Raw genomic sequence first — 18,857 nt, forward strand, 5'->3', positions numbered from 1 at the left:
CATTTAAAAAAAAAATTCAGAATCGTTCGGCCGCTAATTATTTTCAGTTGCAATACCTATATTTAGCGAGGAAAGTCGGTTCTGAAAGCTTTTTTTGGAAAGCCTATAACAGCTGTGTATGATGAAGTAAGTTTGAAAGTGTCTTTGTTTCTAGAAGTTGGGTAAAATCGGTGATTTGTGTAGCTTTCGGCCGCTGACTCGGCCAATGGATATTTTTCGTAAAACAACTGTGAAAAGCGCGGTTATTGGGTTTGGAAAGCTTCGACAAGAGCTCTTGATTTATATTTATCCTTTAATGTTATAATTACTTTCCATATATAGATGTGTATCACCATTTAAAAAATTTTTTTTTTAGAATCGTTCGGCCGCTAACTATTTTTCAGTTGCAATACCTATATTTAGCGAGGAAAGTCGGTTCTGAAAGCTTTTTTGGGAAAGCCTATAACAGCTGTGTAAGATGAAGTAAGTTTGAAAGTGTCTTTGTTTCTAGAAGTTGGGTAAAATCGGTGATTTGTGTAGCTTTCGGCCGCTGACTCGGCCAATGGATATTTTTCGTAAAACAACTGTGAAAAGCGCGGTTATTGGGTTTGGAAAGCTTCGACAAGAGCTCTTGATTTATATTTATCCTTTAATGTTATAATTACTTTCCATATCTAGATGTGTAGCACCATTTAAAAAAAAATTTTTTTCAGAAACGTTCGGCCGCTAACTATTTTTCAGTTGCAATACCTATATTTAGCGAGGAAAGTCGGTTCTGAAAGCTTTTTTTGGAAAGCCTATAACAGCTGTGTAAGATGAAGTAAGTTTGAAAGTGTCTTTGTTTCTAGAAGATGGGTAAAATTGGTGATTTGTGTAGCTTTCGGCCGCTGACTCGGCCAATGGATATTTTTCGTAAAACAACTCTGAAAAGCGCGGTTATTGGGTTTGGAAAGCTTCGACAAGAGCTCTTGATTTATATTTATCCTTTAATGTTATAATTACTTTCCATATCTAGATGTGTATCACCATTTAAAAAAAAAAATTCAGAATCGTTCGGCCGCTAATTATTTTCAGTTGCAATACCTATATTTAGCGAGGAAAGTCGGTTCTGAAAGCTTTTTTTGGAAAGCCTATAACAGCTGTGTATGATGAAGTAAGTTTGAAAGTGTCTTTGTTTCTAGAAGTTGGGTAAAATCGGTGATTTGTGTAGCTTTCGGCCGCTGACTCGGCCAATGGATATTTTTCGTAAAACAACTGTGAAAAGCGCGGTTATTGGGTTTGGAAAGCTTCGACAAGAGCTCTTGATTTATATTTATCCTTTAATGTTATAATTACTTTCCATATATAGATGTGTATCACCATTTAAAAAATTTTTTTTTTAGAATCGTTCGGCCGCTAACTATTTTTCAGTTGCAATACCTATATTTAGCGAGGAAAGTCGGTTCTGAAAGCTTTTTTGGGAAAGCCTATAACAGCTGTGTATGATGAAGTAAGTTTGAAAGTGTCTTTGTTTCTAGAAGTTGGGTAAAATCGGTGATTTGTGTAGCTTTCGGCCGCTGACTAGGCCAGTGGATATTTTTCGTAAAACAACTCTGAAAAGCGCGGTTAGTGGGTTTGGAAAGCTTTGCCAAAAGCTCTTGATTTATATTTTTCCTTGATGTTATAATTACTTTCCATATCTAGATGTGTAGCACCATTTAAAAAAATTTTTTTTCAGAAACGTTCGGCCGCTAACTATTTTTCAGTTGCAATACCTATATTTAGCGAGGAAAGTCGGTTCTGAAAGCTTTTTTTGGAAAGCCTATAACAGCTGTGTAAGATGAAGTAAGTTTGAAAGTGTCTTTGTTTCTAGAAGATGGGTAAAATTGGTGATTTGTGTAGCTTTCGGCCGCTGACTCGGCCAATGGATATTTTTCGTAAAACAACTCTGAAAAGCGCGGTTATTGGGTTTGGAAAGCTTCGACAAGAGCTCTTGATTTATATTTATCCTTTAATGTTATAATTACTTTCCATATCTAGATGTGTATCACCATTTAAAAAAAAAATCAGAATCGTTCGGCCGCTAATTATTTTCAGTTGCAATACCTATATTTAGCGAGGAAAGTCGGTTCTGAAAGCTTTTTTTGGAAAGCCTATAACAGCTGTGTAAGATGAAGTAAGTTTGAAAGTGTCTTTGTTTCTAGAAGATGGGTAAAATTGGTGATTTGTGTAGCTTTCGGCCGCTGACTCGGCCAATGGATATTTTTCGTAAAACAACTCTGAAAAGCGCGGTTATTGGGTTTGGAAAGCTTCGACAAGAGCTCTTGATTTATATTTATCCTTTAATGTTATAATTACTTTCCATATCTAGATGTGTATCACCATTTAAAAAAAAAAATCAGAATCGTTCGGCCGCTAATTATTTTCAGTTGCAATACCTATATTTAGCGAGGAAAGTCGGTTCTGAAAGCTTTTTTTGGAAAGCCTATAACAGCTGTGTAAGATGAAGTAAGTTTGAAAGTGTCTTTGTTTCTAGAAGATGGGTAAAATTGGTGATTTGTGTAGCTTTCGGCCGCTGACTCGGCCAATGGATATTTTTCGTAAAACAACTGTGAAAAGCGCGGTTATTGGGTTTGGAAATCTTTGACAAGAGCTCTTGATTTATATTTATCCTTAATGTTATAATTACTTTCCATATCTAGATGTGTAGCACCATTTAAAAAAAAATTTTTTCAGAAACGTTCGGCCGTGAACTATTTTTCAGTTGCAATACCTTTATTTAGCGAGGAAAGTCGGTTCTGAAAGCTTTTTTGGGAAAGCCTATAACAGCTGTGTATGATGAAGTAAGTTTGAAAGTGTCTTTGTTTCTAGAAGTTGGGTAAAATCGGTGATTTGTGTAGCTTTCGGCCGCTGACTCGGCCAATGGATATTTTTCGTAAAACAACTGTGAAAAGCGCGGTTATTGGGTTTGGAAATCTTTGACAAGAGCTCTTGATTTATATTTATCCTTAATGTTATAATTACTTTCCATATCTAGATGTGTAGCACCATTTAAAAAAATTTTTTTTCAGAAACGTTCGGCCGCTAACTATTTTTCAGTTGCAATACCTATATTTAGCGAGGAAATTCGGTTCTGAAAGCTTTTTTGGGAAAGCCTATAACAGCTGTGTATGATGAAGTAAGTTTGAAAGTGTCTTTGTTTCTAGAAGTTGGGTAAAATCGGTGATTTGTGTAGCTTTCGGCCGCTGACTCGGCCAATGGATATTTTTCGTAAAACAATTGTGAAAAGCGCGGTTATTGGGTTTGGAAATCTTTGACAAGAGCTCTTGATTTATATTTATCCTTAATGTTATAATTACTTTCCATATCTAGATGTGTAGCACCATTTAAAAAAAATTTTTTTCAGAAACGTTCGGCCGTGAACTATTTTTCAGTTGCAATACCTATATTTAGCGAGGAAAGTCGGTTCTGAAAGCTTTTTTGGGAAAGCCTATAACAGCTGTGTATGATGAAGTAAGTTCGAAAGTGTCTTTGTTTCTAGAAGTTGGGTAAAATCGGTGATTTGTGTAGCTTTCGGCCGCTGACTCGGCCAATGGATATTTTTCGTAAAACAACTGTGAAAAGCGCGGTTATTGGGTTTGGAAAGCTTCGACAAGAGCTCTTGATTTATATTTATCCTTTAATGTTATAATTACTTTCCATATCTAGATGTGTAGCACCATTTAAAAAAAAATTTTTTTCAGAAACGTTCGGCCGCTAACTATTTTTCAGTTGCAATACCTATATTTAGCGAGGAAAGTCGGTTCTGAAAGCTTTTTTTGGAAAGCCTATAACAGCTGTGTAAGATGAAGTAAGTTTGAAAGTGTCTTTGTTTCTAGAAGATGGGTAAAATTGGTGATTTGTGTAGCTTTCGGCCGCTGACTCGGCCAATGGATATTTTTCGTAAAACAACTCTGAAAAGCGCGGTTATTGGGTTTGGAAAGCTTCGACAAGAGCTCTTGATTTATATTTATCCTTTAATGTTATAATTACTTTCCATATCTAGATGTGTATCACCATTTAAAAAAAAAATTCAGAATCGTTCGGCCGCTAATTATTTTCAGTTGCAATACCTATATTTAGCGAGGAAAGTCGGTTCTGAAAGCTTTTTTTGGAAAGCCTATAACAGCTGTGTATGATGAAGTAAGTTTGAAAGTGTCTTTGTTTCTAGAAGTTGGGTAAAATCGGTGATTTGTGTAGCTTTCGGCCGCTGACTCGGCCAATGGATATTTTTCGTAAAACAACTGTGAAAAGCGCGGTTATTGGGTTTGGAAAGCTTCGACAAGAGCTCTTGATTTATATTTATCCTTTAATGTTATAATTACTTTCCATATATAGATGTGTATCACCATTTAAAAAATTTTTTTTTTAGAATCGTTCGGCCGCTAACTATTTTTCAGTTGCAATACCTATATTTAGCGAGGAAAGTCGGTTCTGAAAGCTTTTTTGGGAAAGCCTATAACAGCTGTGTAAGATGAAGTAAGTTTGAAAGTGTCTTTGTTTCTAGAAGATGGGTAAAATTGGTGATTTGTGTAGCTTTCGGCCGCTGACTCGGCCAATGGATATTTTTCGTAAAACAACTCTGAAAAGCGCGGTTATTGGGTTTGGAAAGCTTCGACAAGAGCTCTTGATTTATATTTTTCCTTGATGTTATAATTACTTTCCATATCTAGATGTGTAGCACCATTTAAAAAAATTTTTTTTCAGAAACGTTCGGCCGCTAACTATTTTTCAGTTGCAATACCTATATTTAGCGAGGAAAGTCGGTTCTGAAAGCTTTTTTTGGAAAGCCTATAACAGCTGTGTAAGATGAAGTAAGTTTGAAAGTGTCTTTGTTTCTAGAAGATGGGTAAAATTGGTGATTTGTGTAGCTTTCGGCCGCTGACTCGGCCAATGGATATTTTTCGTAAAACAACTCTGAAAAGCGCGGTTATTGGGTTTGGAAAGCTTCGACAAGAGCTCTTGATTTATATTTATCCTTTAATGTTATAATTACTTTCCATATCTAGATGTGTATCACCATTTAAAAAAAAAAACAGAATCGTTCGGCCGCTAATTATTTTCAGTTGCAATACCTATATTTAGCGAGGAAAGTCGGTTCTGAAAGCTTTTTTGGGAAAGCCTATAACAGCTGTGTATGACGAAGTAAGTTTGAAAGTGTCTTTGTTTCTAGAAGTTGGGTAAAATCGGTGATTTGTGTAGCTTTCGACCGCTGACTCGGCCAATGGATATTTTTCGTAAAACAACTGTGGAAAGCGCGTTTATTGGGTTTGGAAAGCTTTGACAAAAGCTCTTGATTTATATTTATCCTTGATGTTAAAATTACTTTCCATAATTAGATGTGTATCACAATTTAAAAAAAATATTTTCAGAATCGTTCGGCCGCTAACTATTTTTCAGTTGCAATACCTATATTTAGCGAGGAAAGTCGGTTCTGAAAGCTTTTTTGGGAAAGCCTATAACAGCTGTGTACGATGAAGTAAGTTTGAAAGTGTCTTTGTTTCCAGAAGTTGGGTAAAATCGGTGATTTGTGTAGCTTTCGGCCGCTGACTAGGCCAATGGATATTTTTCGTTAAACAACTGTGAAAAGCGCGGTTATTGGGTTTGGAAAGCTTTGACAAAAGCTCTTGATTTATATTTTTCCTTAATGTTAAAATTACTTTCCATAATTAGATGTGTATCACAATTAAAATAAAAATATTTTCAGAATCGTTCGGCCGCTAACTATTTTTCAGTTGCAATACCTATATTTAGCGAGGAAAGTCGGTTCTGAAAGCTTTTTTGGGAAAGCCTATAACAGCTGTGTACGATGATGTAAGTTTGAAAGTGTCTTTGTTTTTAGAAGATTGATAAAATCGGTGATTTGTGTAGCTTTCGGCCGCTGACTCGGCCAATGGATATTTTTCGTAAAACAACTGTGAAAAGCGTGGTTATTGGGTTTGGAAAGCTTCGACAAGAGCTCTTGATTTATATTTATCCTTTAATGTTATAATTACTTTCCATATCTAGATGTGTATCACCATTTAAAAAAATTTTTTTTTAAAATCGTTCGGCCGCTAACTATTTTTCAGTTGCAATACCTATATTTAGCGAGGAAAGTCGGTTCTGAAAGCTTTTTTGGGAAAGCCTATAACAGCTGTGTACGATGAAGTAAGTTTGAAAGTGTCTTTGTTTCTAGAAGTTGGGTAAAATCGTCGATTTGTGTAGCTTTCGGCCGCTGACTCGGCCAATGGATATTTTTCGTAAAACAACTGTGGAAAGCGCGTTTATTGGGTTTGGAAAGCTTTGACAAAAGCTCTTGATTTATATTTATCCTTGATGTTATAATTACTTTCCATAATTAGATGTGTATCACAATTTAAAAAAAAATATTTTCAGAATCGTTCGGCCGCTAACTATTTTTCAGTTGCAATACCTATATTTAGCGAGGAAAGTCGGTTCTGAAAGCTTTTTTGGGAAAGCCTATAACAGCTGTGTACAACGAAGTAAGTTTGAAAGTGTCTTTGTTTCTAGAAGTTGGGTAAAATCGGTGATTTGTGTAGCTTTCGGCCGCTGACTCGGCCAATGGATATTTTTCGTAAAACAACTGTGAAAAGCGCGGTTATTGGGTTTGGAAATCTTTGACAAGAGCTCTTGATTTATATTTGTCCTTAATGTTATAATTACTTTCCATAATTAGATGTGTATCACAATTTAAAAAAAAAAAATTCAGAATCGTTCGGCCGCTAACTATTTTTCAGTTGCAATACCTATATTTAGCGAGGAAAGTCGGTTCTGAAAGCTTTTTTGGGAAAGCCTATAACAGCTGTGTATGATGAAGTAAGTTTGAAAGTGTCTTTGTTTCTAGAAGTTGGGTGAAATCGGTGATTTGTGTAGCTTTCGGCCGCTGACTCGGCCAATGGATATTTTTCGTAAAACAACTGTGGAATGCGCGTTTATTGGGTTTGGAAAGCTTTGACAAAAGCTCTTGATTTATATTTATCCTTGATGTTAAAATTACTTTCCATAATTAGATGTGTATCACAATTAAAAAAATATATTTTCAGAATCGTTCGGCCGCTAACTATTTTTCAGTTGCAATACCTATATTTAGCGAGGAAAGTCGGTTCTGAAAGCTTTTTTTGGAAAGCCTATAACAGCTGTGTACGATGAAGTAAGTTTGAAAGTGTCTTTGTTTCTAGAAGTTGGGTAAAATTGGTGATTTGTGTAGCTTTCGGCCGCTGACTCGGCCAATGGATATTTTTCGTAAAACAACTGTGGAATGCGCGTTTATTGGGTTTGGAAAGCTTTGACAAAAGCTCTTGATTTATATTTATCCTTGATGTTAAAATTACTTTCCATAATTAGATGTGTATCACAATTAAAAAAATATATTTTCAGAATCGTTCGGCCGCTAACTATTTTTCAGTTGCAATACCTATATTTAGCGAGGAAAGTCGGTTCTGAAAGCTTTTTTTGGAAAGCCTATAACAGCTGTGTAAGATGAAGTAAGTTTGAAAGTGTCTTTGTTTCTAGAAGATGGGTAAAATTGGTGATTTGTGTAGCTTTCGGCCGCTGACTAGGCCAGTGGATATTTTTCGTTAAACAACTGTGAAAAGCGCGGTTATTGGGTTTGGAAAGCTTTGACAAGAGCTCTTGATTTATATTTATCCTTAATGTTATAATTATTTTCCATATCTAGATGTGTATCACCATTAAAAAAAAAAAATTTCAGAATCGTTCGGCCGCTAACTATTTTTCAGTTACAATACCTATATTTAGCGAGGAAAGTCGGTTCTGAAAGCTTTTTTGGGAAAGCCTATAACAGCTGTGTATGATGAAGTAAGTTTGAAAGTGTCTTTGTTTCTAGAAGTTGGGTAAAATCGGTGATTTCTGTAGCTTTCGGCCGCTGACTAGGCCAGTGGATATTTTTCGTTAAACAACTGTGAAAAGCGCGGTTATTGGGTTTGGAAAGCTTTGACAAAAGCTCTTGATTTACAGTTTACATTGATGTAATAATTACTTTCCATATCTAGAAATTATTATCATTTAAAAAAATATTTTCAGAATCGTTCCGCCGCTAACGATTTTTCTTTTGCAATATCTATATTTAGCGAGGAAAGTCGGTTCGGAAAGCTTTTTTCGAAAGCTTATGACAGCTATGTACGTTGAAGTAAGTATGAAAGTGTCTTTATTTCTAGAAGTTGGGTAAAATTGGTGATTTGTGAAGCTTTCGGCCGCTGACTCGGCCAATGGATAGTTTTCGTGTAACAACTCTGAAAAGCGCGGTTAATTGGTTTTAAAAGCTTTGATAAAAGCTTTTTATTTCTGTAAATAATATATTTGAAGCGTTTTTGTGTCTAAAAATGCGTTTATAGTAGGTTTGTATAGTACATTATGTCGGGATCTGTTCAAGTCATTTTTGATACCTAGTTGGTTAAATGTATCCTGATATGTTATTAATAGGATGATGCCTCACTTTTTCCTTCACTTTTGACCATTTAATATCCGACTTAAGCTCTTTTTAATAGAAATGCACAAGTAAAAAATGTTGACTTCTTAATTTGGTCGGGTTATCGTTGGCCGATAACTTTGGCCGCTAACTTCACACCGGTATGCAAATTAGCCTACTTAAACACGCTGCTGCGTCGCATCTGCTTTGTGATTGGTTGGCCAATAAAAACATTTTATTTCATGTTGTAGTAGAAACAATTGCTTCATAAGTCAGAAACGCGCATGTGACACCCTTCATATGGCAACATCCATACCCTACGAAAAGCGCTTAGCGTTGCTTGTTAGTCTCCATAGGCTACGGTGACCAAAATCGAGAAAAAAACTGTCTTAAAACTGAATTTAGCAAGGAGCAGGTACCAGGGCCTCATGAGTTACGAGGAGGTGTCGTTGACCAACCCGCCGGGGGCGCCGGGCCCGGCGGCCGGGGCGCGAGGTATCGCGGGCTGCGGCAGCTCGCGTATCTTAGCTGTATACTTTTGTTTTGTTTACAATGTTTACTTATATGATTCTATTAGTTGAAAGTATTATTTTTTTGTCTCGTAGAAAAAGTATTGTATACAATAGTGATATAATCAAGCTTTTCAATCTCGTACCTTAACTTAAGCAACTCAGCAAGCTTCGTTGCTTAAACACGGTACTCGACTGAAAAGCTCTCTATTATATCACGATTGTATAAAATACTATTGGTTGTTCAGAGAAAAAGAGAGTGTGTAGATCATTTTGTAGCCATGACTCTCTTTATTAGTTCCGCTGCCGGCTATTAGTTGACAATTGACTGTTCTTTGAAACACTCATATTAGGAAAACAATCGAAATTTCCGACCGAAATAGGTAGAGTCAGACCAAGATAACTCTGCAGCGATTTTTATAGCACAGACTTCTATGAAATTATGACATTTAAATAACACTTGCACGTTTGTGCTATAAAAATCGCTGCAGATTTATCTTGGTCTTACTCTATCTACGTTATTCCTCTAAACTCTTAAAAACTGTTAAGGAGATTCTTCATTATATCACGTCGTTTTATGGGACATCCTATATATCTAAATGATAGTTAAAGCTCAACGAATTTGGTCGAATACTTTGGGTTTTGGCCAAAATCCATTATTTTCAGCTTAATCACTGATATGATAAGGATTAGGTCCTGTCCTGTAGGTACCTACTCGTATTATTCTCTTTTTTAATTTGGAGGCTAGGAGGATATATAACCAAACGGAGTGGCCATTAACAGGCATTTCCCTGTGTCGAAAATAGTCTGCCAATGGTCATACACAATGTATGGACTGACGTTTATCTGACATGGCTATTTTATTTATTTTGACGTTACGTATATATTTGACGTTCCCCTCCCCCGCATAAATTGGCAGACTTTTTTGTACAACAAATTACAGACGTGGCGGCTCCGTTTGGTTATATCCTCCTAATTTGGAGGTGTTACACAATAAAGGTACTTCCTCTGACCAGTTTATCCACCAGCTGATCAATTAAAATAAAAGCTAACAGTACCGCACGTATTTGCTCTCGAATCCCGTAAGTTGCAATTAAAGGTGCGCACACGCAGCGTAACGGTGCGCGCAAAAACTCGCGCCTCCCTTCTACGGTCTTCCTGGTGGGACATGCGATGTTGACGCATCACGGCGCTAACTTGTCAATACGGCAAATCTAAGGGTCCAGTCGTTGGAATGCTATATAATTATAGACTGTTGAGAGGGCGAACAATCCGCAACTATACCGTAAATGTGTATAGTTTAGCTCTAGTAGCCTTGCGACGGACCGACGACTGTTTTCTATATACATCTCACTCGCATTAATATGCGAGATTTAGACCAAGATAAGTCTGCAACGATTTTGATACACACGCAGTCTTCACACGACGCACACTTGCACTGCGTGTGCTATCAAAATCGTTGCAGACTTATTTTGGTTTAAATAATTCTAGCCGTTTAAGGGATAAGATTGTCCATACATTAAAATGTACTTTGTTCAGCGAATAAATTATAAGACAAGTAGATCTTTCTAAACTTCTTAACTAATTTACAAAATGTTATTGTTATACGAAAAGTTACGGTTTAGGTTCAAGTTTGTAGCACCTAAATTAGTTGAACAAACTGTTTAACCCTTTAGGGCGAAAGTAACCCGATTTAGCAGTCACGCTTACGGTTAATAGAAAATCGGGGTTCTAAGATATTATCATATGCGACGTTTTCAATCAAAAGGTACCACTTTGTCGCTTACCATAAGGATGAAATTTGATTGTACGTACCTTTATACGAATTACCTGTCAGAGCGTCCTTATGGCAATTGACAATGTGGTACCTTTTGCTTGAAAACGATATATATAAGATAACTAATGCATAATGATGCCCTAAATCACTATTAAATAACGCTAAAAGATGACGATTGATTGTTTAGATAGACGCCAGTTTGAGATGTTTATAAGTAAGAAATAAAGAAATACATTTATTTAGCAGCATAAACATTGGACAATACATTAAAATAACAATACAACACAAACTAGACGTTAAACAGGATCCCCACTCAGCATAATGCCACGGCAAGCCATGACGCTGATTTTCAGTGGGTACCTGACTTAAAACTAAGCTACAACTAAACTAAAACTAATCAATCAATCAATCTTTGGGTATTATGGCTCCATCGATATTGTCAATGATTCCGCCAACGTCAAGGTTTAGGAACGCACGTGCTTTATGAAGACAATTGGCCGGTGAATATCCACGACGCAGTTCACTCAGATGAGAATCGGATGTAGATCTACCAGGACAAAACAAACATATATTATTAAAACTAACTACTACAAATACAGGTTATTGTTTTTAATGTGTTTAGCTAAAACGTTCACAAAAGGGGAGGTAACTAATGTAAGGAGGAAATTAATGTTAACAGGACGGGGAATTTTAGGGGGGAGAATGTCATACAAGGGGGTGACGAGACGATTACAATTCCAACACAATAGTATGAAGTAAACGGAAATAAGGCGGTAGTTGGATATTTGACATTGGCTTGCATACTGAAAAGACAGACACCATTAAATATTTACAAGCAAGTGAGAAATAGCCTGGTAGATACGAATTGCACACAACAGAGAAGATATATGGGTTGCTTTTTCCTTCAGTGATAAGTGTATTTCATATTCCAGAGGCCACAAACAACGCGATTGCTGCAGCATTGTCAGCACAGAGCGGCGGGGAAGTAGCCATCGTCCTCCGACCACATACCAAAGGAGCCAGGAGGGCAGACTTATTGCACGTGAAGGGCGAGGACGATGATTCTGTCTCACTCTATTACAACAGGAAGAGCCATAAGGGTGAGTGAGACGATTGACAATTTTATTTCATAATCACGAGTATAGGTAAGTTTTTTTATACTACGTCAGTGACAAGCACACGGCCCGCCTAATGTTAAGCAGTCTCCGTAGCCTATGCACGCCTGCAACTCCGCGTTGCCGACCCTAACCCTCCGCACCCTCAGTGAGCTCTGGCATTACTCACCGGCAGGAACACAACACTATGAGTAGGGTCTACAGTTATTTGGCTGCGGTTTTCTGCAAGGTACTTTCCCAGTTGGGCTCTGCTGTAGATTTGGAATGATATCCGCTGTGCTGTGCCCTACCACGCAAAGCAAGATGATATTCACGGTGCCCATAACTCTCTTTAAAGTACCTTATTCATGAGATTACAATGGGGAGGGATAAACATTCTAGCCATACTTGAAATTTCTACTGTCGATTAATACTTCACGTTGTGGTAGATTGTTAATGGATTTTGATCGCAATATTTGCTTTATTTCAGTTTCACTAGAGAGCCTATATGGTGGTCACCTGAAGTCGGTGTCCTGGCTTTTAGGCTCAGATACCAAGAGCGTCCTCACTCTTGTAGTATCTCCGAACCAAGTGAAGCTCCTCGTGGGCTGCAAACCTCTGCATCATCATGCGCTGCCAGGGAGATACGATCTGTTGACGCTCCTTGCGAATGACAAGTGCAGATTGGTGAGTATTATTTAGTCCTCCTGGAAATGCCCTCCAGCATTGATCACCTGGAGTTGCTGGCTCAAAAAACAAGAGTATCTTGATTAATGTACCTATGACGTCATAATCCTCAGATACTTGCAGACAAAAAAGTCAAGAAGGTGGAGTACAACCGAATAGTATGGTACTCTGTTAGGAGTAACAGAGTACCATACTATTCGGTTGTCACACATAGAAGTCTTTACTCATGTTGCCTTTCTTCATTTTCGTATGTGCGTTGTCTATAGTTTAATCTGCAAGTTTTTGGTCCACTTCTATATCTACTCTGATTTCCTAGAACTTTAATTTTTCGTTAAATTTTTTAACAACTATCCATATAAAATATATTAAAACGGTTCACTCGCGTATTTTAAATCAAAATTCGCTCCGTACCGAGCAGTGTCACCATGAGCTCGTGTCGGGGCGGACCGGCGCACTCAACCCACATCAACATCATGTCTGATCATGACGAGCGATTTTTGACTTAAAATACGTGAGTGACTCGTTTTAATATGTCTAATATGTCTGTGTTTCACGGAAGTTTTGTTATTAAAATACAACTACTGTCCGTTTCCATTTATAGTACCACGAAGAAAACGTACCAGTAGAAATCTACGGCAACGAACGCGCAGCCCTCGACACGCTCAACTGCAACCCCGACAACCCCCTCGTCAGCGTGGACAACTCTGACATGGTGGACGTGCGACATTTGGACGACATGCAGGGCGACGACTACCGGGCCAACGCCATCGACAACGGTGTGCTGCCCACCCCGGGCCCGCCGAGGGGGGACATACCGTCTACTGATATTGATTGTGATGGTAAGAGATTTAGTTCAGTTATATTAGACAATATCAATAGGGAATAACGGAAGTCATTATAAATAGGTATGGCAATGAAAACATTCTGCACTGATCTATGTACACTGGAAAAGAAGAAGCAAATATTGATGGCAAGACATTTAGTTTAGATCGAATGGGGAGATCCACAGGACCAAGAGGTCGTTGAAATAGCCTAGAGAGTTTATTCATGTGCCCAGTTCCTTATTCAAATAGAATAGTGAACTGGGTTCTATTCAGATAGAATAGTGAACTGGGCACTATTCAAATAGAATAGTGAACTGGGCACATTTTTCTAAGAGAGTCGCTCCAACCGGAAGTAAGCAACCGGGAGGCGAGGCAACGCCAGGCAATAGTAACTAAAGCAAATTAAACTATCAATATAAGCAAATCAGCAACAGGTTTCGGCACTTAGTTATGGGTTGTACACAAGGGCGTTGGCTAAGGGACAGGGGCTGCGACCCCCGTGCTGGCTCTTATCTGGTCCAACAAATATCTTTGGCTATATATTCAGCGTGGCAATGCAGCTAGCATATTTGGGACGTTTGGGCCAGGCAGGGAACAGTTTGGGGCTTAATTGTTAGAATAGCATTTTTTTTGTTTTGATTTTGACGAAGCATGTTGTAGATACTATTTTTGTGTATAGCAACTGTGGCGAAGCCTGCGCTGTGGTGGGAACCAATGATAAAATCCACAAAAGTCTTTCGTCATCCTTATCCACTAATTAAAATCAGTTAAAGGACCATTCCGAATCGTGTCTGGCTCAAATATCTCATTATTAGCTACATTGGTTACGCGTGATGATGACTAGTACAATTTTGGATCCATCCTTAAGCCGCCATCCTAAATGCCTCACTATTCCTAAACATTATCATATTCTTTTCAGATCGTGTGATCCGCCAGTTAGAAATCCTCTCCCAGACGGTAAACAAGCTGCGCAACGAGATCGCAGACCAGAAGGGCACCATCGACAGCCTGAACAAACAGTTGCGGGAGTGCTGCCATCGCCAACCCACACCGGCGGTTGAGCGCTGCACCGACTCCTCCTGCTACCGCGGTTAATATATTCTTCATGAAGGATTTGTAGGATCGTTATCCTTAAATTTCATGTCTGCGGTTGATCTTAACTCTATCCAAGCTTTTAGGCACTGTTGCATTGCATCAAACCATCTGTCAACGAAGTCCCTTAAAACTTGCTTCTATGCTTGACAGCTCTCTATGCGATGACAGCTGCCACCGGAATATTTACCGTTGTTCAGTTGAGTGTGTGGTACCCGCCCTAGTATGATTAGACGAAGTTTAGATCCAGGCATAAATTTAGAGAATGACCTAAGAATACCTTTTTTAGCATTTGAAACCATGTCATAGAATTGATCAATTTGATCATTTATGGATGATTTTGACTTATTTTGTGTGCGTGTTCATTAATTATCTATTGTCTATCAAGTGCGCAGAGAGCCAAAAACAAACTATGTGTGGTATTTTTCCCAGTAGGTTAACGATAGATAATCGAGAAGATTTAAAAGCCTGAATGTATCAAATTTTACGATTCATATACTGGGTGTATTTTTGATAAAGGTAACCGCAAACTTAAACGGGGCATAGGGTTTAGTGCTATAAAACGATCTGATTTTTTTATTTATTTAATTTTAACCACCAGAACATAATCAATTTTAGATTTTTTTTGAGCGGCAATCGTATTTTGTATTGCCTGATCTTTAGTAACTGTTTTGACGTTGCTTCAGTATCAGTAAATACGCCGTTTTGAGTCATAGTAAATAATGATACATTGCTTGCTGAATTAATAGGAAAAAAGTTTTTTTTATAAAACCTACGAAAATGTGTTAATTGTGTTTAGTCAAATATTATGCAGTCGTGTCAAAAATACACGCTACAGTATACAATAGAATCGAGTACTTTCATCAAACGAGGGCTTCATGAAGTCATAAATCATGCCTAGCAATCGTATCTAGAACTATATTTGTACTTAACTTTTTTTTCTTGTACCTTTTAATGTTTGTGCTTTCTTTAGCTTATTTCTCTAGTTCTTATTTCAAATTTATCTTCATGGTTTCAGTCGGCTCACAAAAATGTTGAGCACTTTAAGTGCAAACTTCAAAAATTACATGGAGTTCTTAGTTCAAGACGACAATGTTCTCAGTTCTGCTCCACATTTTATGAGCCCACTGTAAGGATACAAAGGTAATCAAGCAACTTAATGTAATTGAGTGGGTGTTATTAAACAATTCGCTTATCACAACGCGTTTTATTTCACCTCTACAGAATGTGCCTACAGAGTTACTTTGCCCACGTAAAATTGTTACGAATGTAAACGTGAAGTTGCTTGATTAGCCTGAGTTCATGAATATGTATGGTCACAAATATAGTGGGACCGGTAACTCCGTAGGCAAATTTGAATTTGCCCCTTTAAATTGCGACCTCAAATTGTTTTGGCCGCGCTTGATTGAGTGAGAGATGATAATTTACTCATGAAAGGTTTTTGCCTAAAAAGTTGGTATTTAGGTGGCTATATGTATATCCTAAAGCATAATATTAACAGCCTCGATTCTCTACGACTCCATTATTTATTATAATCAATTTCATTTTATGTTGACAAGAACAAAATTTAAACCTTTTTTGATAAATTATTTAAGGTAAACGTCCCAGTGCTTGACACGCTTATGTCCAATAGATGACACACGGCTCTTGTCTCTATTGACAATTTAACGCCTTAAGTTTAAAGTTATCATGTTAACAGTGACGAGAACTCAGACATCTACCTTAACGAGTGAGGCCGGATTCGAACCCGGCGTCTTCAGTTTTACTCTATTTCTCATGGATCTGGCTCTTCATACATTTCGTATGAAATAAAGTGTGTGTATATAATGACGCGATATCGCCTCCGCCTTACTCGAGGGGTTAATATAATTTCATTTGCTCCATAGTTTTATGATCATGATTTGACGAGCAAAATAAAGCACTGTGCTGAAAGTTATTATGTGACCATAAACTGCGAGCCGTGAGAGTTCATCAAATATAGGTACCTATCTAAGGATTACACTAGTTTACCTATTTAGTAGAAGAGTGTAAGGATCCTTAAGGATTTTCTTTGCACATCGTTTATAACAACAAACTTTACTTTAGTGTTATAAACGACGAAAAAGTTCCCATAATGAAATCTCTCTTTACCTCTAGCGTTGAGTGATGGTCTTAATGGGGTTGGCAACTGTCAAAGGTTTGCAGAGATGGCGCCATCATAGCTTGCCCCTTTTTCTATGAGATTTGGCTTAAAGGGCTGGCATCCAGGGCATTAAAAAAATTTGGTACAATTCTAGGGATTAACAGGGCAAGCTATGCTGGCGCCATTTGCTAATTATTTCGACCGGCCAACCCCATTACAATTCATTTTTATATGCAGTAGCTGTCACATGAAATGTTTGTAGACATTTTTTTGGAAGTTTAAAATATATTTAGAAATGTAACAAAATCTACTTCGTTGAACAAATTACGACAAAAATTCTTTTGTCGTATTTTGTTCAAACACTCATTTGAATTAAGCCCAAACAAAAGAGACGGACGAACTCTCATAGGGACCATCATTAGACGCGGCAGAGGATATTTCGCACTCAACTACCAAACTCACTTTATCTACCAAAAACCCTCTATGGAGTCTTCCGCATAAGGTTTATTAGAGTAATTACGAAAATGGAGTCTAATATGATGAGTGATATCCGGAACTACCCGACATCATGATGTATTTGAAATAACCCTAATATACCTAACCTATTTGAATCCTTGATTTTACATGGCAGGAGTGGATTGCCGCAATACCGCCACAGGCATAGCTTGCGGGCCTTGCCCGCCCGGCATGGAGGGCGACGGGCGCCGCTGCAGACCCGTTACCTGCGACAGGCGACCTTGCAGTAGTGGTAAGGAATACGCAGCACAAACGCACCTCGATATTTACTACAACACCTAGAGAATAAGACACTGCAAAATTTAGAAGACACTACTTTGCTAGTGTAGATTTCAAAACCTTGGAGCGAGGTTTTTAAACTTACTTAAGTATGGGTGGTGAAAAAAAGGGAGGTGGTTGCGTTAAGAATGGGACAAAATAAAAATATCCGTGTATTGTGCTAACGATGATGATAAGCATATTCATAATTATATGCTTATTTCGTTCCTTCATATATTCCTTGAAAGGTTCAATTTTTACATAACTTTTCACTCATCACAAAAAAGTGAAACGCATAGTTTTGTAACCATTTTTAAATAATTTAGGTGAATATTGCACGGACACGGCGGAAGGTTTCCGGTGCGCTAGATGCCCTGGCCGTCAGACCAGCGACGGACGAACTTGCCACACGGCCTGCAACCCCAACCCTTGCTTTGAAAGACGTAAGTCATTGACAGTAAATTACTCGATTGCATAAATGTTGTATGAACACCGCGGCAGGTTTCCTGTGCGCTAGATTCCCTGGTCGTCAGACCAGCGACGGACGAACTTGTCACACCGCCTGCAACCCAAACCCTTGCTTTAAAAGACGTAAGTAAGTTATTGACAGTAAAATACCCAATTGCATGAATATTGTATGAACACCGCGGAAGGTTTCCTGTGCGCTATATGCCCTGGTCGTCAGACCAGCGACGGACGAACCTGCCACACCGCCTGCAACCCCAAGCCTATTACTTATTCTGTGGCCTTGCTTCGGAGGACGTAAAAGTTTATCCATCTTATTAATTGAATAGTGGGAGTATAAGCACAGCTGTAAGTTTGAGTGTCAGTCCAAGCCAAAAGAAATACTTATACTTCTGGCTGAAAGATACCCAAACAATATAGGCAATATTTAAAAATAATTGTTCTATATTTCGAAACAAAGCCGTGGAAATGTTTGTGTTCCATTACAGATTTTGCAGAAACATAGCAATAGTGTATTGCTTACCTTGTTTTCTTCTAAAAGCCGGCCAAGTGCGAGTCGGACTCGCGTTCCAAGGGTTCACAATTTAAACAATGTATTTTTTATGTGAAATGTAAGTGAAATGGGGTCGGATTAAAAACTAAGTAATTAAGTCCGACTCACGCTTGACTACACATTTCTAATAGGTTTTCCTGTGTTCTATAGGTAAAGAACTAGTTTGTGTATTTTTTTTTAATTTTAGACCCAGTAGTAGTTTCGGGGGGGGGTGGGTGGTCATTTTTTGTATATTTTCTTGGATTACTTCTAAACTGTTTATCCTAAAATTATAAAAAAATATATTTGAGTTTCTCACAATGAGCTCTTTCATTTGATGTGTAGCACGATATAGTTTGAAAAACTTTATTTTTTAATTTTCTCATTTACCCCCCAAAAGAAGTCCCCATGTTTAAAATTCATTTGTTTACGTTACATGTCCATCTTTGGGTCACACACTTACATATTTATACCAAATTTAAACTTAATTGGTCTAGTAGTTTCGGAGAAAATAGGCTGTGACAGACGGACAGACAGACAGACAGACAGACGC

The 18,857-nt window shown here is 37.8% G+C and overlaps 1 protein-coding gene across 1 annotated transcript in view; it reads left to right on the forward strand.

The window, feature by feature from the left end:
• LOC134749507 (cartilage oligomeric matrix protein-like) overlaps positions 1 to 18,857 on the forward strand; it is a 70,392-nt gene that overhangs the window by 44,453 nt on the left and 7,082 nt on the right. Inside the window, exons 2-7 of the mRNA XM_063684447.1 lie at positions 11,647 to 11,814; positions 12,299 to 12,495; positions 13,097 to 13,334; positions 14,239 to 14,409; positions 17,165 to 17,281; positions 17,634 to 17,750. Coding sequence (XP_063540517.1) covers positions 11,647 to 11,814; positions 12,299 to 12,495; positions 13,097 to 13,334; positions 14,239 to 14,409; positions 17,165 to 17,281; positions 17,634 to 17,750 — 1,008 coding nt within the window. The remainder of the gene's footprint in view (positions 1 to 11,646; positions 11,815 to 12,298; positions 12,496 to 13,096; positions 13,335 to 14,238; positions 14,410 to 17,164; positions 17,282 to 17,633; positions 17,751 to 18,857) is intronic.

The sequence above is a fragment of the Cydia strobilella genome, chromosome 18 (assembly GCF_947568885.1).
Source record: "Cydia strobilella chromosome 18, ilCydStro3.1, whole genome shotgun sequence".
Taxonomy (NCBI): domain Eukaryota; kingdom Metazoa; phylum Arthropoda; class Insecta; order Lepidoptera; family Tortricidae; genus Cydia; species Cydia strobilella.